Source organism: Hypanus sabinus, chromosome 13 (assembly GCF_030144855.1).
Source record: "Hypanus sabinus isolate sHypSab1 chromosome 13, sHypSab1.hap1, whole genome shotgun sequence".
Taxonomy (NCBI): domain Eukaryota; kingdom Metazoa; phylum Chordata; class Chondrichthyes; order Myliobatiformes; family Dasyatidae; genus Hypanus; species Hypanus sabinus.
The window spans coordinates 20,931,412-20,955,846 of NC_082718.1; the positions used below are offsets into that span (position 1 = coordinate 20,931,412).

The following is a 24,435-nucleotide window of genomic DNA, read 5'->3' on the forward strand; positions in this document are numbered from 1 at the left end:
GTTAGCTGGTCTCCTTTCCTCCTGTGATCCACAACCAGCTCCTTTGTTTGAGGGAGAGGTTGTTTTCTTGATAACACTGTGTCAGAGAGATGACTTCCCTGTAAGCCACCTCATTATTGTTTGAGATATAGTGTCATCGGCAAGTTTAATTAGCAGATTAGAGCTGTGGGTGGCGATACAGTCATGGGTATACAGGGGGTAAAGATGGAACTCAGTATGCAGCCCTGAGAGGCTCCTGTATTGAGAGTCAAAGGGTGGAGGTGAGGGAGCCCACTCTTACCACCTGCCGGCGATCTGACAGGAAGTCCAGGATCCCGCTGCACAAGGCAGGGTCAAGGCCAAGGTCTCTGAGCTTCTTGTGGAGCCTGGATGGAACTGTGGTGTTGAATGCTGAACTGTAGTCCAAGATCAGCATTCTCACATAAGCATCCTTCTTCTCCAGGTACATAAGGACGGTGTGTAGAGCAGTGGCTATTGCATCATCTGTTGATCAGTTGTGTCGGTATGCAAATTGTGGGAAGTCCAGTTTGGGTGGTAGCAAGCTGCAGATGTAATCCTTGACCAGCCTCTCAAAGCAATTGCTTATTATTGAGGTGAGTGCGACAGGGCGCCAGTCGTTCAGACATGTTACCTGGTCTTTTTTGGTGGAGGGACAATGGTGGATAATTTGAAGCAGAAGGGCACTCTACACTGGGAGAGGGAGAGATTAAAAATGTCTGTAAACACACCTGTTGGTAGTGCTGCGCAAATCCCAGGTACTCACCCCGGGATGCCATCTGGTTCCGCAGCTTTGCAACTGTCCACTCGTTGGAAGCATCTGCTACCTCAGCCTCAGAGATGTCCAGGATGCAAGTTGTAGCGGTGGCTTTCCTCAGACACTCAGAGTTAGCAACATCAAACCGAGCATAAAAGTGATTGAGATCATCTGGGAGAGAGGCAGCAACCTTGGCGGCAACACCATGTTTGGCTTTGAAGTATGTAATAGTATGCAGCCCTCGTCACAAGTCACGTGTGCTATTCGTTGTGAATCTTGACTCAATCTTCTATTTATATTGTTGTTTCGCAGCCTTGTTAGCTTTGCACAGACTAGAGCTGCTTTTCTTGAGCTCTAGATGATTGCCAGCAATGTAAGCTTGATGTTGCGTGGTAAGTGCTACTCGCACAGAACTATTGATCCAGGGTTTCTGGTTCGGGAAGACCCTGACTGACTTCTGGGGAACAACATCGTCATTGATCTTCTGGAAGAAGCACGTGACTCCATCAGAGAACTTGGGAGACATCCTCATCATGGAAGACATTTCAGTTAACATCATCGAAGCAGTCCAGTAGCACAGAGGCCGACTGGTTGGACCAACTGTGGACGGTTTTAACTATGGCCGCCTCGTTTCAGTTTTTGCATGTACATTGGCAGAAGCCAGATTGAAGAGTGATCTGATTTTCCAAAAGCTGGTCGAAGGGAAGCTTTATAAGTGTTGCAGAAGGGAGTGCAGCAGTGGACAAGTGTGTTATCATGACAATAATAAACCAAAGCCAATACAAATACAGTTTAGTGACAACATATATAACTAAACTCAATCTTCAAACACGTCTTATCATTCACTTGCTACAAACAGAACTACACTGGTTCCTGATTATTGCTTTAACAACTACATATCCATCTCCGTGGGGTCCCTTGTTTCAATGATAATAAAGAAGCTGACCCTGGTCTGTGTGTACAATTAGCTTTATAGAGTTAGATAATCCATTTAATTAACTGAAATCAGTAGCACTAGCAAACATTTGGTAGAGACAGAAATTTCAGTTAGTATTATTTAAAAAGGTACCAATGCAAAAGTTCAAATCTCAATCTAACCTGCACACTTAACTGCTCAGCTTGCTGGGCAACAGTTTGCTGCAGCTGATTAACTGTTTTCTGGTTCTCTTCCATCGTCCTTTTAGCAGCAGTCAGCTCAGCAGTAAGTCCAGATAGTGTTTCCTTCTGTTTACTCTGTCAAAAAACATCAAAATGGATTTCAAATTTAACATATTATTGCTAAGTGCCAACAGAAAGACTTTCAGATTCCAGACTTAGATACCAAGTTAAATAGAATATTTAAGCAATGATTCAATAGTCATTTTTGTGTATCGTTGGGTCAGTGAATTGTACTTATTTCAAAAATTAGATTGTGGTAATATTTTAAAACTTTATCAACTTTAAAGGCCTCTACTAGGTAACCCTTTTTCCATAAGGGTCCAGGGTCAAAAAATTGAATAATGTATAAATGAGTTGTCATGGGGATTGTGGCAGCCAATATGCAAATTATAAATGCCCACAAGCAGTATCGCAAAAAAAAACAGGTAATTTAACATCACAGGCTTCAGCCTTCCTTGATGGATTCTGTTATACTTCTCACTGCCTCAGTAAAGCATCCAGCATAATCAAAGACCCCACTCACCTGGACATTCTCTTATCCCACCCTCCCATCAGGCAGAGCAGAATTAAAATCAAGGTTTGAAAGAAAAGCTATTCCTGAAATGTTCAAACCAGCTAAACATGTCCAATTTGTCGAGATATTTTTGCCATTCTTTAACTTGACATTCTTTTCTGCACTCCAACTTCTTAACAATCTCATTGCATAGCAAAACTGGTTTGAGGACCAATAATTATAGCATAAAATCAACTCAAAACCACCCCCCAAAATATCTGCAGAAATCCCAATAAACACTATAAAAATAAGTTGATGTCAATTATGAAATTGTTCAACATAAGAACGTAAGAAATGGGAGCAGGAGTAGGCCATCTGGCCCATTGAGCTTGCTTCGCCATTCATTAAGGTCATGGCTGATTTGGCCATGGACTCATCTCTCACCTACAGGACTTTTCCCCATAACCCTCAATTCCCCTACTATGCAAGAATCTATCCAACCTTGTCTTAAATATATTTACTGAGGCAGTTTGCATTGCTTCATTGGGCAGAGAATTCCACAGATTCACCGCTCTCTGGGAAAAGCAGTTCTCATCTCCATCCTAAATCTTAAGGCAGCATCTATGGAGAGGAACAAACAGCCGATGTTTTAGGTCAAGATCCTTCATCAGGAAGGTCTTGGCTTGAAACTTTAGCTTTTTATTCCTTTCCATAGGGGCTGCCTGAGCTCCTCCTTTGTGCCTGTTACAGTTACAAAGGAAGTGCAGTGCAAGTAGGCAATATAGTGCAAGGTCATGACAAGGTAGACAGAGGTCAAAAACCCATCCTATTCTAGTGAGGAGACATTCAATAGTCTTACACAGCAGAATAGCTTTCCCTGAGCCCGGTGGTAGTACTTTTGAGAATGCACGAGGTGGGTGGAGTCTTTGATTACGCTGGCTGCTTTACCGAGTGGCAACAACCACCCCCACACCCACCTGCCTCTGCCCAATTTCCTTCACTTGTGAAGTATGAATCTGCTTGGCATTATAGCTCAGAAGCAACTCTAAAGGAATAACCACAATGAAATAAAGTTTGTCTAGCACTGAGCCAACGTACATCAGTGCTATCAGGTGACTTAACATTGTGCAGAAGTGCAGAAACCTATGTTTAGAACAGACAACCAGAGTTCTAATAGAAGTAAAATGAATCTTCTATAATGGAAAGTTAATCAGACTGAAGGTACTTCAGTGCAATAATATACCAGTGGAACCAAAAACCAACAATGCAATATAGTTTCTATGTCAAATCTGTTAACTCTGTATGCAACTCATAAATAAATAAATTGCAAGTACAGAGCCACCATGCTACTTAAGTGTCAGGAACAAAAATAAACATATGCCTGAAACCTAGAATTAGTGTACTTACTCCGGCTTATTTCTGTAAAATCATTGTGTAATATAGTGCTGTATATTTTACAGACCTACATAATGGTGAAAGTGAGAGCCATTTCCCAAACATTAAACATACCTCTCTAATTTTCATTTCTTCATCAGTCCTCAACAAATTGCCATAGTCTTTAAACAAAGTATCATAGGCAGCTTGCATTTGTGTAAGTTTTCTCCTATTTCAGAAGAACCAGAAGAAAGCATTACTCAAGATTAGTAATTTCAATCAGAACTAATTAAATGAAAACCTGTTTTACTCAAAATAGTTCACACAGCAATCCTTATGAAAGGTCTTAGCTTGAAACGTCAACTGTTCATTCCTCTCTATAGATACTGCCTGACCTGCTGAGCGCCTCTGGCATTTTGTGTGTTACTCTGTATTTCCAACATCTGAAGAATCTCTTGCATTTATAGCTGACATAGCAGCTTTGTTCTCCCTGTCTGCCTGACTTCTCAATTCTGAACATAGCACTTACCAATCGCAACTTATGCAAGTGCAATGGAGTCAGTTAACTGGGACATCAGTTAATTGCAGCTGCTTATTTGGGACAACTCTACATGACCACGAGCAAATTGAGAAGATAGCCAGGATTCCCTTTGTTTATTTGGAACAATATGCTGTTTAATCAGAGCAGGAGACTGTTGCTGAACATTTTCTAACTAGCATCAGTCACGTGTACGTTGTGTGGGCATTAGACACTACACCGTGCTTAGAGTAGTTTAAATAGCATCAGTTGCGTGTGTTTGTGTTCAAAAAGCAGTGATTTTTGTCACTGACAGTTGGCAAGAACAATAAGACAATACAAAAGCAGTTTCAAGGATTCAGATTTGTAAATGGCAGAAACAGCTGGGAGTGAAAATAAAACAATTTTACTATTTCAACATGTTAGGAACTATGAAGAATTTGAGGGTATCGACAACCACTGTGAATGTTACCCTTGGTCTCCATCAGAGACTCAGCTGTCACCCATGGTTCCAAATACCTGCTTGCATGTGACAGCGGCCATATCCCAGTAGATTACTTCAACATTCAAGCCAAACCAGGTGAGGTTAGCTGGCGGATCTCATACCCCAGTAAGACAGGGACATACCCGGCCTAGCAAGCGCAGTCAGCTCCAGCAGACAGGCTGGATAAGATCTACAGTGAGATCCAATGGCCAGGAAGGCAGTCCTGCAGTGCCTCATGGTGAGTGAAGGGCATGACAACGCACAGTCATCCACTGCGACCAGGAAAGACCCCAGTTGTGACATCTACTCATCCCAATGGACCTGGACTTCCAAGGTCGAGACAGTGGAACTGCCCCAGTGCAACAGCCTTTTCACTTTAAAAGCTTTCCTGCACAGGTTTCCTGTCATCGTCAGAATCATCAGACAATCACCAGTAGAACTGGTAGTGTTCTAAATTTTTCTGTACTTCATTTAAATACATAATCTGTTATTCAGTTAAGCAGTAATTTGTCTTTCTTTTATATCTTTAACTATTTCTATGAAACCAGCGAAATGAGGCAGCTGCTTAATTGGGCCAAAATGTGCTGGCCCCAATTTGTCCCAATTAATCGGAATCCACAGCATTTTTCACAATTTGTGTTACTTCAAGCACTTAGCACTCTCACCATATGAAGGCAGCGTATTCAAGACCAGGTCAGAGTTTGCAAGCAAGCCATTCCCCCACAATTGTACTCAGAGTACTGCAGTACAGGCAGACAATAAAGTACAAGGCCATAGCAAGGTAAATTGTGAAGTCAAAACAGGATAGCACAGGCTTTGAGGAATATGGGTCAAATGGGACAAACTTAGATGGGCGTTTTTGTCAGCAGAGACCAGTAGGGATGAAGAGTCGTCCAACACAGAAACAAGCCGTAATCATGGCTAACAATGGAATATAACAGTAGAGCCAAATCAAAACTCAATCCAGAGTCATCAAATGTTCCTTCAACAATGGACAAATTCAAGATCAGCTTAAACCCCATTACAGTTTATTGGAGTAAACCACACACAAACTCACTTTTCCTCTGCCAGTGCCACTTTTTCATCGAATAACTTTGACTGCAAAATTTTTTCTTCAGACTGTAAGCTTTCCACTTGCAGTTTCAATTTTTCATTGGAATAATTAAGTTGCTTCACATCCTCCATAACTACCTGATTGCTAGCCAGCTTTTGTTCCAGTTCCAGACATCTGAAAGAGAAATGATTAAAGTTTTGTTAACTTACTGATTAATTGTATTAAACTTAAAAAAAAAAGGATAACATATTACAAGAATGCAAAACTTTTAAGACTCAAGCTGGATAACCAGGTGTTATTCTGGTGAACAGTGTGGGTATGCAATGTTGGCACAGGTATGTGTGGTAACACTTGAGGGCTACCCCCAAGCACATTCTTAGATTGTTAATGCAAATGACACATTCAGTTGAATGCTTCAATGTACACATGAAAATAAATTAATCTGCATCGGCAGATAATCAGTAAGCTATATTAAGCAAGTGGATTTGCAACACAGCTCAGACTAAACATTCTGACAACCTCAGTCATAACTCCACTATTAAGCAATCTAAGCCCTTTTAAAAACTGAAATTCTCCATAATCTATTTATCCATGAACAAAGTATATTTTTTAACCTTGCTTGAAGAGACTTCTTCATGTCTTCAGCTTCATCCAGTTTGCTCTGGACTTCCTGCAAGTCTTTTACTAATGACATCACTTGTGACTTCAATACTTCAACCTCATTTGGATTCTGCACATGGAGATAAACAATTTAAAAATAATTGTTAACTTTATGCAATTATCAAACTGCTATAATGTCAGAGGTATTAACTCTATTAGCAGTTTACTCTGAGGAACAGTTCAATGCACATTATGGAGGTTACAATTTGACCATTACAATGTTGTACATGCCAGTCACTGCTTCCACAATGAAAGACATCACTCAATACAGGTTAATGTTCTAGTTTCAAATTCACCAGCAAAAATAGTGTCAGTTTTTACAAAAATTCCTCATGTGAAATCATGACATGGGTATTTATCATCTACTGGCAGATTAAGGCATTACTTAATCTCTTTACCATAGAATTGTTAAATTCTTAAAAAGAATTACAGCTGGGGAAATTGAAGATTTGCTATGTAAGCAAGTAGTAGGTATGTATGTATCACCTGCCAGTTTATATTCCTTACTTCCCCACACCTTCTTCATCGTACTTATTCTCCCTTCCTTTCTAGCCCTGAAGGGTCTTGTTAAATGTTAATATATTTGACAGTATACTGGATCAGAGCCCAAAAGCAACAAAGCACAATACTTAGCTTGCCTGAGGGAAAATTGTGACCTGAAATATCTCTGCTGGATGTAGTTGTCTCTCTTTTGAAATATATGCCTTTAGAAACAAGTCCCAATCTAGAGAATGAAGTGCAAATTCTAGGCCAGCACCTCGTATAGCAAAGGAAACCTTGCAAAATCAAAGATGAAATATCTGATGAAAGGCTATTGACCTGACTTGCTGAATACTTCCAAATGTCCATCACCTACTGTATTTTGCTTTATTACCAACTGAAGATTTTGCTTCCATCAGTGTAACTTTCATTACTCCATGTTTAGGTCAAGGCTGATCTCTAGGACTAGTGGGTAACTTAACGATATATCATACAGCTATGATCATAGCAGATGGATCTCCCCTGGTTTTGTTAGGAATTCAGTGAATTAATCACTTCCACGCCGACTGCGCAATCTGCTTTTACAAATTTTGATAGAAAGTACTTACTTGGTTTGCAGCATTTGATTCCTTTGCTGGAGCAGCAATTTCAGAATTCTCCTCTTTAACGTCAACAAGCACAATTTCCGATGCAGATCCCTGGTCAGCATCAGAGAAAGATTGTGCTTCTGCATTTTCTTCAGTCTGTGTTGCACTGTTAACTCTTTCAACATCTTTGGAGAGTTCTGAAATCCTGCAAAATATTGGAGGTTGCACTATTGACATTAATATCAAATGAAGTAAAACAGAACTTAATCACCACCCAGATGTCCAACGCAGCCCCTCAATGACTTATCCACAGCCAGGACTTCCAAGCTCCGGAATCAGGCTCCAAGGTGGCAGAGTGTGCTCTGATAAGGTCTTGCTAGTGGGCCACACTGAGAGGAGGCTTTGCATCCTGTCAAACTATATGTCACTTAGAAAGTAAGATTAGCTTGTCAATGACCAACACAGTCAGAGGGTGTGCTGGGGAAAGTCCACAACAGTTGTGTTGTTTCCAGCACCAACATCGCAAGCTTACAACTTACTATTCCTAGCTCGCACGTCTTTGGAATGTGGGACCCAGAGGAAACCCATGTAGTCACATGGAGAATGTACAAACTCCTTACAGACAGTGGTGAATCCAGGTTGCTGGTGTAGCAAAGCATTATGATAATTGCTATACTACCATTCTGTGCATATAGATGCATAAATTTTAAAATTTGAAAATATAACATTTTGCAAAACAAAGTAATTAGAAACCCAAAATAAAAATCTGGAACTGATTTTTCTTCTTTCAAGCAGATCAGGAAACCCCTTCAAAGGAATGGGACTTCTGATCATACTGTAAGCCTGCATTGTCCAGTATAATGCTGGGGAATCCCAGGGTCACTGGGTTATACTGCTGGCCTTTGGGATTTATTCAACTCCAAGTGTCCCAAAATCTGTAATTTCTTTCATAATCATCGCTTAAGACAGTTCAATTTGATCAGTGTCTGGGTGCTTTCATGTACAAAGCCCAAAGATCTTAAAACACCAAATTCTTGACAATTTATCTCACTTCAATGAGATCTATATATTTTTCTAATATGTGGAGCATACAGGCTCAGATTCTAATAGGTCAGATCTTTAATCGCAGGGATCTTCAATCTGAACACCAGAGATTCTGCAGATGTTCGAAATCCAGAGCAACACAAAGTACTAGAGGAACTCAACAGGTCAGGCAGCATCTGTGGAGGGGAATAAATAGTCGACTTTTCAGGAGAAGACCCTTCATTCATGTTGTGATGAAGGTTCTTCGCCTGAAACATCCATAGAATTTCCCAGTGGCCAACCATTTTAATTCCAATCACCATTCCAGCATGTCGGGCCATGGCCTCCTCTACCACCACCAAGAGGCCACTTTCAGGGAAAGGAACACCACCTCATTAAGAACATAAGATCAGGAGCAGAATTAGGCCATTTGGCCCATCAATCTGCTGCGCACAATCACCTTCACCCTGGTAATGGCAATTTCACTCACTTCTGCCCCAACACACTTGCTTCTGACATATTCTGACAGAGTGAAGACTGATGAAAAATATTTATTCAGTTCATCTTCCATTTCCTTGTTCCCTATTACTACTGCTCCAGCATCATCTTCCAGTGGTTCAATATCTCTTCTTGCCTTTTTTACTCTTTATATATCTGAAAACAACTTTGATATCTTTATTGTCTAGCTTACCTTCGATTTCCATCTTTTCCTTTATCATTTTGTTGGTTGCCCTCTGTTGGTTTTTAAAAAGTTTCCTAATCCTGTAACTTCCCACTAATTTTTGCTGTATTATATGCTCTAACTTTTATGTTGGCCTTGACTTCCTTGGTCACTGCGGTTTTATCAACCTGCCTTTAGAATACTAAAACTTCTTTGGGATGTCTATCTATCCTGCGCCTTCCAAAAAGCTCCCAGAAATTCCAGCCATCGTGCTCTGTCGTCATCCCTGCTAGTGTCTTCTTCCAATAAACTTTGGCCAATTCCTCTCTCATGTCGTGGTAATTCTCTTTACTCCACTACAATACTGATCCATCTCACTTCAGCTTCTCCCTCTCATATTGCAGGGTGAATTCTATCAAATTATGATCACACATTCCCCTAAGGTTTCCTTTACCTTAAGCTCTCTAATCAATTACAGTCCATTGCATAATACCCAATCCAGAATATCTGATCCCCTTGAGAGTCTAAACTACAAGCTGCTCTAAAAGGCCATCTTGAAGGCATTCTACGAATTCCCCCTTGAGATCTGGCACCAACCTGATTTTCCCAATCTACCTGAATAATGAAATCCCCCATGACTTTGTATCCCACATCTTTGCTACTATTCAGAAGCCTGTATACAACTCGCACCAAGGTCTTTTAACTATAACAGTTTCTTAGGTCTACTCACAAGGATTCTACACCTTATGATTCTATATCACCTTTTCCTAAGGATTTGATTTTAATTGTTTTTTTTTAAAAAACCAACAGGGCCACTCCACCCCTTCTGCCTATCTGCCTGCCCTTTCGATACAATGTGAATCCTTGGATGTTAAGGTCCCAGCTACAGTTTTCGTTCTGCCGCAAGTTCCTGATGGCACGAACATTGATTTCTCTAAAGTAGTGGTCTCCAACCCGTCGATCTTTGAGACTTTCCCAGTTGATCCCGAAAAAAAAAGAAAAATAGACAAATACTGTTGAGAGATCATTTCCAGGTTGCAGGGTTTTAGTTCTGTTCTTTCTGTCCAGTGCGCACGCGTATAGCTCTATGAGTCAGCTGCACCTTTCCTCATTCCCTGTCAGCCCACTGTTGAACTTGAACCCACACAAAGTCATCAGGCGACTAAACGCAGTGATACCCTCACACCAGGGATCACCGATTGCCCTCGGGTGGCCAGCAGGAAGTGCCGTCGCTACTGGCCTGGGCCGCTGCCTCTGAACCTGTTTAGCACACCAAATGTTCGTAGGGAACCCAGTGCTAAAATATTCACAGACAACCTAATTCGGACTCAGCGTTTCATAAGTATCAGAGCAGCTACCACGCTGCGATCTACTGAAACAAACATTTGTTGGGCAATAGATCTTACGGGGGGGGGGGGGGGGGGGGGGTCTGTCGTACTCCCTGCTCCGTGGCCACGCTATCCGGACTGTGACCTCCATGGCCCTGGTACGGAGACCAGCCCTGACCTTGTCCTCTCACCTCACCCACAACCAGCCGCACCTGGCCAAGGCACCTGGCGGCGGGCGGGAGGCTGAAGTCGGGCCCGGAGGCTGTCTAACGAGGCAATGTCTCAAAACTGCTTCAGTACCCTGAGTCCACGCACACAGCACTTAGAGACGAACCTGCTGAGTTTTCTCAGTGGAAAAAATGTGAGCAAACAGAGAGCCGTGAAAACTAGAATAGACTGGACATAAGGAACCTGCTTTGAGTATCGCTGTATTCCGGTCATGTTTAACACCCCCCTCCCCCATCGGCCGGTCCTCAAGAATATTATCAATATTAAACCAGTCCGTAGTGCAAAAAAAAGGGTGGGTACCCCCAGTGTTTATATATTATCTCTACTTCCGGGTTGCAGGGTTTTATTTCTGGTCTTTTCTGCCCTGGTGCACATGTGTGTAACTAATTTATGTGGGGTCGATCTTGCCTTTTACTGAGGCCGAGGTAGGGGATCTTGGGCTTAAAAAGGTTGGTGACCACTACTCTGAAGTCTGGTAATTCTCCCTCCCCCCTTTAATTCACCACTTTGACACCTCTTAACCTTTTGCCTGCTCACCTGCCCATCACCTCCCCGGTGCTCCTCTGCTTTCGTTTTTGCCCATGGTCCTCACCTATCAAATTCACTCTTCTCCAGCTTGTCCACCTATCACCTCCCAGCTTCTTACTTCATCCCCCCACCCACCTGGCTTCAACTATCACCTTTAACCTTATACTCTTTCCCCACCCCCACTTCCTTATTCTGGCCTCTTCCCCCCTCCCACCTTGTTTTTCAGTCCCGAGAAGGGGTCTCGGCATGAAATGTAAACTATTCTTTTCCACAGATGCTGCTTAACCTGCTGAGCTCCTCCAGCACTTGTACATGTTACTTTGCTAATTGTTTGTTGTAAGTCACATTAAGTTTCAGCGATTTGTGTACAAGTACACTCATGCCCCTCAAGGCTGCTGTGGAAATTGATTATATGCTCATACTTCTCACTTTTTTTGGTTAATTTCTTGGTTAATTAATTTCACTTAATTTCTTGGTTACACGCACGCTTGAAACATTACCTTTCCTTCCAAGACTGAAGTTCATGTTCGAGGTTTTCCAATTTCACAGTCTTGTCCCTTAGCATATGAAGTAGTTGTCTGACTGTTAACTCCTCTGACAAACATTTTTCACTATTGTCATGAGATTTTGACCTGTTTCAAAGTAAAAAAAAACTGTTTAAAACCTTCCTTTCATATTACGTATAATGTTCACTTTATTTTTCCACAGGCAGTGAATTACTCAAGTATAATTTGAGCTCACATATTCCAAAGAAAAGCCCAACCCACTGGAGATTAATCCAGTGGTTTAAACACTCATTAGAGGGTGGCCCCCTATTGTAGATGCCTAGCATAATGCACTACAGTGCTAGCTGTGAGATAGCTGTTTGATTTCCGCTGTTAAGGTGTTTGTGTGTTCTTTCCTTGACTGTGTGGGTTTCCTCAAAGTGCTTCATTTTCCTCCCACATTCCAAAACATACAAAGCTCTGCACGTTATGTTGGTGTTGGAAATGTGGCAACACTTGCAGCTCCTAAGCACTGTCCTCTCTGATTTAATTTGAAGCAAATGATGCATTTCAATATGTGTTTCAATATATGTGACATAGAAAGCTAATCATTAAAATCTTTATCTTCAGAGGGACGTCTCTAAAAGAGAAGCATTGGTTAGCACACAGCTAGTTAATGAGATAGATCTGATTCCACTACAACATTGAGTGGGTGTTGCTCTTTCGCACCCGGGGAGGGGTCCCCATCTGCCCTCGCAGGTTGACCTGACAGGTCAGGTGGCAATTGTAGAGCAGTGCACTTCGCCCTGGTCTCAACTCCACCAAAAGATGTGCTGGCATCGTTGAGGGATCAGAGGCTCACAAGGATGATTCCAAGAATGAAAGGGTTATCAAACAGGGAATGTTTGATAGATCAGAGACTGTACTCACCGGAATTTAGAAGGATGAGGGAAGATCTCGTTGAAAAATTTAAGGTTGAAGGGCCTTGACAGAGTAGTTGTGTAAAGGATGCTTCCCATGGTGAGGGAGTTTAACACAAGAGGGCACAGCCTCAGGAAAGCGGGGCATCCATTTAAAAAAAGATGCGGAGACATTTCTTTATCCAGAGGGTGGCAAATTTGTGGAATACCACAGACAACTGTGGAGGACAGGTCATTGGGTGTACTTAAGCCAGAGATTCATAGGTTTTTGATTGGTCACGACATCAAAGGTTATGGGATTATGGGACATCAAAAGCCGGGGAGTGGGGATGTGGAGGGGGAAATGGATCAGCCATGATTGAATGGTGGAACAGACTAGATGGGCTAAATGGCCTAATTCTGCTCTTATCTCTTATGGTCTTAAATCAGACTGCCTATTATGCTGACATTTGTGGGATCATTTCCGGCAGCCACATTTTGTACATCATAACAGATACAATACTGGTGTTGAAGAGGCTGTTAGATAAACACACAAATATACAAAGAATGGAGGGATATGAATCATGTGCAATAAATAAGTGATCTACTTTAATACACCATCATGATCGGCACAGATAATGTTGGCCAAAGGGCCTGTTCCTGTGCTGTACTGTTCTATGTAACATTCTAAACAAAAGTAGAACTTTGGTAAGAATTTTATATTAATTTTATTTTCATTCTCCCTCCCTCCCTCCCAACAGCTGCCTCTCCTGTGAGTGGAGGCTTCAGTAGTTCAGAATCAGCTCCATGTAGGGTCAAAATATCAATTCCAAAAACAGTTTCAGGCCAGGGTCAAAAAATAAAGATCCATGGATTCTCATCTTAAATCAGTTTACCATGACATAGGAGTAGAATTAGACCATTTGGCCCATCAAGTCTGTTGCGCCATTCCATCATGGTTGACTTGTATCTCTCACAACCCCATTTCTGACCAAAACCTCTGACACCCTTACTACACTACCGTGGGGTACCACAGAGTAGCTAAAACAATGTTGCATTAACTGCTCAGGGCAGAGTTTGGAGTTCAATTCTGACACTGTCTGCAACTTTATACGTTCTTTTTGTGAACACAGATTTCTTCCAGGTGCTCTGGTTTCTTCACACAGTCCAAAGACATACCTATTATAGGTTGGTTGGTTGGTCATTGCAAATTGTCCTAAGATTACGATAGGGTTAAATAGGTGGGTTGCTGGGTGGGGTAGTTGGTTAGGCCTGTAGCGCCTGTGCTGCGTTTCTAAATAAATAAAGAACCTATCAATTTCCACTTTAAATATACCTAGCCATTTGGCCTCCACAGCCTCTGTGGCAATGAATTTCACACATTCACCACCCTCCGGCTAAAGAAATTCCTTCTCATCTGTTCTAATAGGACACCATTATATTCTGAGGCAATGGCCTTTGATTTCTCCAGTACTGGAAACATCCTCCCCACATCCACTCGATCTAAACATTTAAATATTCAATGAGATCCCATCCTTCATTCTGCTAAACTCCAGCAAGTACAGGCCCAGAGCCATTAAAGTACCTCATAGGTTAACCTTTTCATTCACCTGATCATCTTCGTGAAACAGGGACCACCAGAAATATGAACGAAATTACATACTGGCATCAGAACAAACCAGTCAGATTGTAAATAATTTAATTATTTCACAGCGAAACCCCACAAACATCCACTAGTTTAATTCCAGAGGGGCACTCTTGTAAATGTAGTACACAAGGTGACAAGTCTCATTTTGGCTGTATTTTCCCCTTTCTGCCAATGTTGGTCCAAGTAACCCAGCTATGCTACAAGATTTAACTTGCATTTAAGGCCAGTTGTATCAGGTATCAGCATTAGGTATCTTTGAGTTTAGGTAAAACTTCAGTTGATGATTCAATGGAAATTTCACTTGGCTCTTGTTAAGAACTGGGATTTATTACTTGAATAGTCTGGAAGATGCTTTGCTGCTGCCTTCCTGACATAATGATAAATGAACCAAGAGCATGAATTTCTTTGGCTTCAATATACATGTTGACAAACACTGATTCTTGGCCTGTTTTTCAGCGAGTATAGGGATCGTACAATTTACATGAGAATTCCTTTCTCCAGTCCACATTCTCAAATCTCTTTCAGGCCTCTGCCTCTACCTAAATGCACTGTATTTCACAGACCTGGATAGGTGTGTTTTTTTTCACTCCCTGTGTAGGTTACAGTATCCAAGTTCTACTCAGTACTTGCACTTGGTAAGTTAGGAGAAAATAACAGTAAATTCAATAGTATACTTAAAATGACATCTTTCAAAAGATATTTGAACAACTTCAATCGACGGCAGATGACAGAGGTTGATTGGTTCATATCATAGAGGAGTAAGGGTGTTAAAGGTTATGGAAAGAAGGCAGAACCATGGGGAAAGATATCAGCTTGAACAGACTCAATGTGCTGAATGGCTTAATTCAGCCCCCATGTCTTGTAGTATTAATGGTGCAGACTGCAATATAAACTAAAGAGTAGCAAAATTGTAATTAACAGAAAACATTCCTTCAAATCCAAGTCAGCGTCCTACAGCATAGAAACAAACACTTTCAACCTACCAATTCCATGGCAACCATCAAGCACTGATTCAGATTAATCTGTTTTATCAATTGTCCTCCTTAGATTCCGCCACTCACCTGCACACTAGGGCTAATTTATGTGGACAAATTCAAGTTCAATTGTCATTCAACCACACACATGTATACAGCTAAACGAAACAACATTCTTCTGGGGACGTGGAAGGAAACCCACAGGTGGAGAAAATGGAAATCAGGATTGAACTCGGGTCACTAGAGCTGTGAAGTAGCAGCTCTACGAGCTGTACCACAGTGCTGTCTGACTACATCTGTAATCTGCAACAAGTAACTTGCATTTTTAGAGGACTGTCCGAATCCTTGCACTCCAATTCCTTTGATTTTAACTCAGCATCATCCATAGCTTCCTGCAGAACAGAAAACCAATTAGAGGGACATTGATGTCATGGGAAAAATAAACCAAAACATTTAAACATGAAACATTCATTACGAGACTTTTCTAGAACTGAAACCAAACAAAAAAAAACCTGACATTAACATTTTCAAAAACTCTAATTTTATAACAGCTTAGAAATATTAGGCTAGACAACACTTAAACCAACTCAGCACCTCAATACTTTTGCCATGGTCACATTTGGTATTCGTGGTCTGGAGGAATAACCAGAACCTAGCTGTCAGAATCACCCTGGAAAGCAGAATAGTCCACATGGGCTGAATGGATCTCAGGCAACAGACCAATGCCTCAGCACTAGAACACACCAAAGAATGGTCTTTTGACAACTCATGGCCAGAGACCCCAAAGTTTCTTTAAAAGTTGCTGGATGTCAACAGATTTTAAGAGCAGTTCAAAGAATGTCAATGAAAATATTTAAAAAAAAAATGCTGAAATAATTTAAATTACTAGAAGCAATGTATTATTACTTTTAAATCCTCCCTTCAGGATGTTTGTGCTCTGCCCCTGGACTCAGTGCTGGTTCAATGGTAGAGTAGACAGGTGGGTATGTCGGTAGCTAACCTCCAAGGCACAGGCACTGAACCCATGAACAGAGTTGATCAATGTGCTAAGGTTAGATTGTGTTTTTTTTTTAAACTTCTAGTACTCCTTTCTGGTCCCAAACTGTTCTCAATTAGTCCAATTGAAGAAACAACAGGTAGCTTTGAATGAACAACATTCAAAGATGGGTCTCGGTCTGAAATGTTGACTGCTTATTCATTTCCATAGATACTGCCTGACTTGCTGAGTTCCTCCAGCATTTTGTTTGTGTCACTTTGGATTTCTAGATTCTGCAGACTTTCTCATGTTTATACTCTCCTTTTCCAATCACTTCCTTAATAGCTATTTGCATTAAACACCATTCTAAAATAAGTAAAATGTAAAAATAACCTGGGTTGGTCCCAGGTCTGGCCTTGAATACTTCATAAACCTGTTACACTGGCATTATTCAACATCTATAATTACAATGAAATGACAGACTCAGCTCAAAATGAACAAGACCCAAATATAAACTATTTTGCATCCATCCAGTTCTAGTATCAGTGTAGAAGGAAATAGACTCCAAAGGGATATACAGTACTGTATATACGAAGATACTTTCAAAAATAGGGAAAAGTTTCTAAATATCAAAAATACTATAAAGAGCCGTAAACAGTAACAGAAACCTAATTCAAATCAGCTGGTAGGTTTTTCCAAATATTTTGGAAAACCCGCCAGAGTTCTTCCGCAAACTTTGGCTGCCTCGCTTGCTTGTCTCTCCAGGTAATCCCAGAGAACCCTGATCATGTTGAGATCAGAGTTCATGACATCTGTTGCAGAGCCCCTTGTTCTTCTCACTAAAAATAGTTCTTTATGACCTTGGCCTTGTGTTTGGGGTCATTGTCCTTCTGCAGAATGAAGCTGGGACCGACCACATGTCTCCCTGATGGTACTGTGCAAAGGATGAGAATCTGCTTGTACTTCTCAGCATTGATGATTCCATAAATTCCAACCAGATCATCATTTGCAGAAACGCAGCCCCAAACTGTTGTGTCACTCTTAGCTGTAGGCACTCATCCACATCGCACTCTCCAGCTCTTCTACGGACAAAACTGCCTCCTCTTGGAGCCAAAAAATTCAAATTTTGACTCGTTAGTCTAAAGCACTTGGTGCCGTTGCTCAGCACCCTAGTCCTTGTACTTTTGTGAGTAGGTGACTCTTTTGGCTTTGTTTCCACTTTGGAGGGATAGTTTTTTGGCAGCAACCCTTCCACGAAGGCCATTTTTGATAAGACTTCTCTGGACTGTAGAGGTGTGTACTTGGCTTCCAGTGGTTTCTGTGAATTTAAAGCTAATAGCATGCTGGACTTCTTCCAATTTAGAAGGGACATCAATTTGCTATATCTTGTCAGCTTCCTTGGCCGACCATTGCGTTTCTGATCCACTTGCCTGTTTCTTAATGCCTCTTAAGAAGAGCTTGTCCAGCATATCTTGAAGATGTCTGCTGCAAAATGTCTGCTTGGGAGACATCTTGCTAATGCAGCAAGACTGCCTTGTGTCTTGTTGCTATGCTCACTCCTGCTATGGTGTAAGAATTCATGATTTAAAGGTTAAACTGTCATATCTGCCATAACCTCACCTTTTAGTCTGGTTGGCCTTTGCCTAGTTTGATTCCTTCTACACCCATTCCTGTTTTAGTTAATCAGTTTAGTTCATTTAACTCATTACATCATTGCTCTACATACTTCCAAAGTAATCACATTTGTATTTGATAAGTAGTCTGTTACTTAATACGCTATTTTAACAAAATACAAAAATTACTCTAACATTTAATTTTTTGGAAAACAAATATTTGGAAATCTAAAACCTGCTCTTTTATACCTCCTCACTAATGCAGAAGACAAAAAATAAACAACTAAAACAAACTTTATATGAAAAATCTAGGATGCTTAAGACTTTTGCACAGTACTGTAGAACATACCATATATGCCCTTCAATCTGTGCTGTTGTGCCGACCTTTTTATCTACTCTAAGGTCAATCTAACCCTTCCTCCTTATATTTTTCTATGATCTGTGTGCCTATCTAGGAGTTTATTAAATCTTCCTGATATGTCTGCCTCTACCACCACCTCTGACAGGGGGCTGCACGCACCAATTACTTTCTGTATTCAGAACTTACTTCTGACATGCCCCCTATACTTTCCTCAATCACCTTAAAATTATGCCGCCTCATATTAGCCACTTCCACCCTGTGAAAAAGTCTCTGGCTCTCTACTTGATCTATGCTTTTTCTCTTATACACCTCAAATCACCTCTCATCTTCCTTCGCTCCCCTAGCTTGCTCATCCTATACTCTTAAGACATGGCCACTAATCCAGGGAGCATCCTGGAAAACTTCCTCTGCACTCTCTCTAAAGCTTCCACATCCTTCCTTTAATGAGCCAACTGGAATTGAACATGATACTCCAGGTGTGGTCTAACCAAGGTTTTCATAGAGCTGCAACAATATCTCATAGTTCTTGAACGCAGAAATATAGAGAGTTGTGAATTTTACAATCCTCTATCCCAGAGAGTTAAAAAAAAGTTGTGTAATCACTGATGTTATGTCCGTAGCCCCCTCCTTTGTGAGAATCGCAAGAGCACTAGTTGAAGGGGGGGGGGTCAGTAGACCCAGGAAATGGGAGGGAGAGAGAGACGTGCCGAATAGACCCAGGAAATGGGAGAGAGAGACATGCTGAATACCTCATTCCACCGCGATGCAAAATAACGTGACATTGACCATTGTCTCCTGGAGACCACGTTTGTGGATTGGGAACTATACTACGTGCAAGCTCTCGGGCAAAGTAGGCAGGTTGAGAGAGCAATTGCATCATCCCAACCTGATTGACATCTGAGACCCCGTGAGGAAGTATAAAGGAGGGTCTGGGGGGAACAACCCCTTCAGAAGCACCAGAAGAAACGCTAGCGATCCCGTGATAGCGGGAAGCCATTTGCAGGAAGCCACGTGCGTTGGATTCCGGGCCTGGAATCTGTGGCTGGAATCATGGAAGACCGCTTTAGCTGACAACGGGGAAGCCCGCTCCCGATTCAACGGATTTGCTTCATAAAGACCCGGGCAAGTTTTCTTTTCTCTCCAATCTCTCTCTCTCCAACAAGTGAAAACCCAGTGGTCATTCTCCTCACCCCCCCCCCCCCCGAAAGCCAGAAGCCTGCAGGAATTTGAGTGACTTTTATATTTCCATTGGACAATATATTATCCCCTAGACCAGGGGTCGGCAACCCGCGGCTCTTTCATCTCTGCGCTGCGGCTCCCTGTAGCTTTGGAAAATAAATGATGAGTATTTAATTAAAATGTATTTTATGTTAGTTTGTTAGTTTTTGAAATGTAATTCTAAATTTGAAGATTATGGTGATCTTGTACAATCTAAATAAAACGTGTTTTTTGTCGCTATTAATATACCTCACCACTGCCAATGCCTGACACCCGCCAGTGCGCGATTTCTTTAATTTTTTCGAACCAAGGTAGGCTAACTATGGAGAATTCTAAAAAAAAGAAGTGACTGAAGAAAACAGAACGTTTAATGATACGTGGGCAGATTCATTTGCTTTCATTGCTGACGAGACTGATTTATCGGTATGCTTAATATGCAATGAGAAACTAACAAACAACAAACAGTCAAATGTCGCAAGACATTTCCAGAATAAACACGCAGCCTTTGCTCAAAAATATCCAGTTGGAGATGAGAGAAAAAAAGCCGTTTCGGAACTGATGCGGAAGGTTGATCTGAGCAAAAATCATTTCAAGAAGTGGATGAAGTCTGGAAAATCAACTACTGAGTGGCAACTAGTTTTGTTGCCGCTCAGAAAATAGTCAGGCACAGGAAGCAGTTTACAGATGGTGAATATATAAAATAATCTTTCATTAAGATTTCAGAACATCTATTCACGGACTTTAAAAACAAGAGTGGAATTGTGCAGAAAATCAGGGATATGCCCCTCTCTGCAAAGACTGTCAAAGACAGAACCATAAAAATGGCAGAAGACATCACAAGACAGCAAATTAAAGACATCAATTCAGCTGTGGCCTACTCGATTGCCTGTGACGAGTCTAAAGACTAAGGTGATATTGAACAAATAGCACTGTTCTGCCAGTATGTAAACTCTGCCGGGCCACAGGAAGAAATGATTAAGTTGATACTTCTAAAAGGCCAAACACGGGAGGGAGTACATCTGTGAGGCTGTCTTGAATTGTTTAAGAGCCAAAAAAATAAAGACCACCCACCTGGTGTCAGTAGCTACTGATGGGGCACCAAGTATGACAGGAGCGCACAAGGGATTTGTGGCTTTACTGCAGAAGTCGCTGGACAGAAAGCTGCTGACTTTTCACTGCATCTTGCACCAAGAGGCACTGTGCGCTCAAGCATTTCCTCCGGAATGCACAGAAGTAATGGATGTTGCCATTCAGATTGTCAATAAAATAATGGCAAAAAGTTTAAATCACCGTCAATTCCGTTTGTTACTGGATGAGCTGGAAAGCGCATATTCTGATCTCCTGCTGCACAGCAAAGTCCCGTGGCTGTCCAGAGGGGAGGTGCTGAAACGCTTTGTCGCGTGTCTGGAAGAAGTGAAAACTTTCCTGGGCAGCAAAGGGCTCACCTTTCCTGAGCTGGAACAGCCAGAGTGGCTGGAAAAGCTGCACTTCATGGTAGCACCTGAACACGCTGAACACAGCTCAGGGGAAAGGATGCACAGCCATTAACCAAGTATGATAAATATTTTAATTGCCTATTATTTTATGTATATTCATATTTTTTCATTGTTCAGTGAAATAGTCCTTTTATTTTTCAGGTTGACAGCTGGCTGACGTTATTTTTGGTTTGCTGCTGGCGGACAATTTATGTTCAGCGTTTTTCATAAATACAAGAAGGACTCAAATAGACATTGAGTATATTACTTAAAAGTAACCTTCAACCCAACATCTTTTTTTCGGAGTTCAACAGGTTTTTGTTGCATGCAGAAATGTAATTTCGTTTTCTCTGCAGGAGTTCATCAATTTCATAAATGCAACACATTATAGTTTGTTTATACATAGCATAAAGGCAAAAAAAATGTTGTATGCAGTGTTATTTTATTTTTCATTTTAAATGTCAATCCAGTTTTGTGGCTCCCAGTGTTTTCTTTTCTGTGGGAAACGGGTCCAAATGGCTCTTTCACTGGTAAAAGTTGCCGACCCCTGCCCTAGACAAACGATCGAGCTGTTTCTTATTGATGGTTATTATTAGACCCACGCTTTTAGATTGAGTAGTGACTACGTATATTATCTGAATGTTTGTATTAATCTTATTTTTGTGCCCCTTTCATAAATAAGGACTTTTAAAAAAATAGTACCATCAGACTTCAACGGACCTCTCTATCTTTGCTGGTAAGTGATCCGGTTACGGGATTTCATAACACTGAAAATACAAATTGTGACTGACAGACCACTTCACCTTCAATGTTTGCAATGGAATTGGCAAGAGTGAGAAAGCACAGTTCAGGCAATTGGATCAACCATCATCTTATTGAATGGTGGTTCAGGCTTTAAGGGCCCACAAGCTGATTCTTGTTCCTGTTCCTTATACATTTTAACATGTTCTGTCTGAACCCCCTTTGTACTAGGCATTTCTGGAAACACAGATCATTAGCCCGTCACTGACAGCCACTGGACTCAACAGTGAGAAAAACCACCTTTTTCAGACTCTGCTTCTAGGGCCAGTATGATTTGGGTCCCACCAAAACCGGGAAGTTGGGGAAGTCTCGCCCACCCAAACCCTGATCTGTGTGAATACTATTACTGCTCTCATCAGCAAGAAATACCTGATTATACACTGCATACAATGATAAATAAAGATATATTTACAAATGTCTAACAGTTAATAGGAAAAAAATAATTAAAAAGGCCCATTACAGTTAACCCAGTCCAAACGTGCACACAAGTTGGAGCTCAAATTGACGTTGTCTTTAACCCACAATCTAGACTCTCGGTCTGTGTGAAAGCTCACACCTTCCGAAAGTTGCTCAAAATATATCTCAAACAAATGGGCTCCCCCATGGGTGTATTGGTCCTTCCTTCTTGAAGCCATTCATCTGCACAAAGCACCCTGTGCAACAGGCTACTTTTCCTCCTGTTTTCTATCAGCTCCCGCCTAAAAGACCTCGACCCACACCAGAGTGTCACAGAAACCTCTCCGCCCAGCGCTCTCTAGAACCTTCACCCAATTCCACCATTTTGATTGGCTGACACAACATTCCTAAGTTGAACAAAACCCTTTATCTTAACCCAAACCCAAGCAAACTGAAAGCAGAATGGACTGCTCTTTCAGAACTGCCAAAATGAAATACCTACAGCATAGCAGTAAAATTCTTAACCAGAGTGTTACATATATTTCCAGACAAGTTTTTCCACATACCACCATTCGAATTTCAACAAATGAATCTTCTGACGAAGCAGTACCCAGCTTCACAAGGAGTTCTGAATTCATGGCTACCAAATCAGCTTTCTCTGTCTGCAGTCTGTGAATCTGTGCTTTCAGATGTTGAACATCCTGTTCCACCAGATTAGAACTCATACTTTTATTGAGCAAGTCATCTTTGGATATTCCCTAGATTAAAAATGTACATTTTTAAATTAAAATCTGACACATTACAAGTTATTAGAATTATCTAATTGGAAGGAATTGAGTTCAAAGTCCAATCATTCCAAAAGGCCATGTAAAATATTACTCCACTATCAATTATTGAAGAACCCTGGATGCCAAAGCATAGAGTTTTAGATAGAAAGCACATTTTGAGTCAGAGCACTCAAGTACTGAAATAGGCCCTTCAACCCATCTAGTCCATGCCAAACTATAATCCTCATTGGCACTCAACACCCCTCTCTGTAACAGGATCTTGGACTTATTGGAGGGAAGATCTCAATGAATCCAAGTTGGCAGCAATCCATCATGCTGAGCACTGGTGCCCCTGCCCCAGGATTGTGTGCTTGGCCACTGTCGACTCATGACTGCATTGCCAGATCTAGCTTAAACCACATCATCAAATTCGCTCTTGAATAAACAGCAGTTGTACAACAGCAGCATTTACTGGGGACACTGAACATAAAGGGAACAAAGCACTGAAGATCCCTACCGTCCATCCCATGATCTGTGATTCACTACCGTCAGGAAAGAGATACAGCAGCATCAGGACTAGGACTGCTAAACTGGGTAACATCATCTTCTCCCAAGACAGCTTGCTGTTTACTTGTGCTGCACACTTCACATTCATCTTTAATTATAATTTATTAAGTTGCTTGTGGTAATATTTTGTTGTTTGTGCTGTGTGGGATATATGCATTGTGTATGCACCATGGTCCGGAGGAATGTTGTTTCTCAGGAAAATGAATCTCAGGGTGACATATATGCACTTTGATGATAAATTTACTTTGAACTTTGAATTAATATTGCAAGGTAGTGGTCGCTAACGGGTCGATCACAATTGACTGGTCGATCTTTGAGACTTTCCCAGTAAATCCCGAAAAAAAAAATGAAAAATGCACTCCGGGCAGAAAAGACCAGGAAACAAAACCCCGCAACCATGAAACAACCTCCCCCCAGAAACAGCTCTCCGCAGCGGGAGCACCGCTACATCACCATTATCCTAATTGGTATCAACCTATCTTTATAATGCTCACATTACAACACTTCTCCCCCTTTAAATTCCAACATTCCCCAAATGTAAAAGAACTGGGAAACAAAAAACAGTGGTATCATTAGCTTGCGTACCTCTGAAACTTATACTAGTGTCTCAATAACAGTTTACCAATACAAAACACCTGAAAAACGTGACAGGTTCAACATTCAGTCTAACAAAGGAAACTGCCCATTCAAATATTCAGTCTGTCAGGAGGTTTGCGAGGGTACTGTGCTGCAACAGATGAAAATGATTAAATCTAAGTACAGGAGCTGTCTTACTGACAGACACCTGCCAGTCTCAAACTGGCTGTCTGTAGTTATGAGCCAAATTTCAGGGAACTAGCAGAAAGTATTCAGTCCCAGTCATCACACTGAGTGCAATAGTCAATTTTTATTCATTTTTCATGTTGAAATAAAATTAAATAATGAAA

General features: G+C 41.3%; 1 protein-coding gene across 5 annotated transcripts in view; it reads right to left on the reverse strand.

Moving 5' to 3' along the window:
- Positions 1 to 24,435, reverse strand: part of optn (optineurin) — a 61,854-nt gene that overhangs the window by 11,904 nt on the left and 25,515 nt on the right. For 4 of the 5 annotated variants that reach the window (XM_059987279.1, XM_059987281.1, XM_059987278.1 and 1 more), the window contains exons 4-11: positions 22,742 to 22,933; positions 15,657 to 15,727; positions 11,830 to 11,961; positions 7,583 to 7,766; positions 6,449 to 6,564; positions 5,838 to 6,008; positions 3,915 to 4,008; positions 1,853 to 1,987 (exon numbers count right to left, since the gene is read on the reverse strand). In XM_059987279.1, the coding sequence (XP_059843262.1) occupies positions 1,853 to 1,987; positions 3,915 to 4,008; positions 5,838 to 6,008; positions 6,449 to 6,564; positions 7,583 to 7,766; positions 11,830 to 11,961; positions 15,657 to 15,727; positions 22,742 to 22,933 (1,095 nt within the window). The remainder of the gene's footprint in view (positions 1 to 1,852; positions 1,988 to 3,914; positions 4,009 to 5,837; positions 6,009 to 6,448; positions 6,565 to 7,582; positions 7,767 to 11,829; positions 11,962 to 15,656; positions 15,728 to 22,741; positions 22,934 to 24,435) is intronic. The other variant, XM_059987282.1, reaches the window with a different exon arrangement.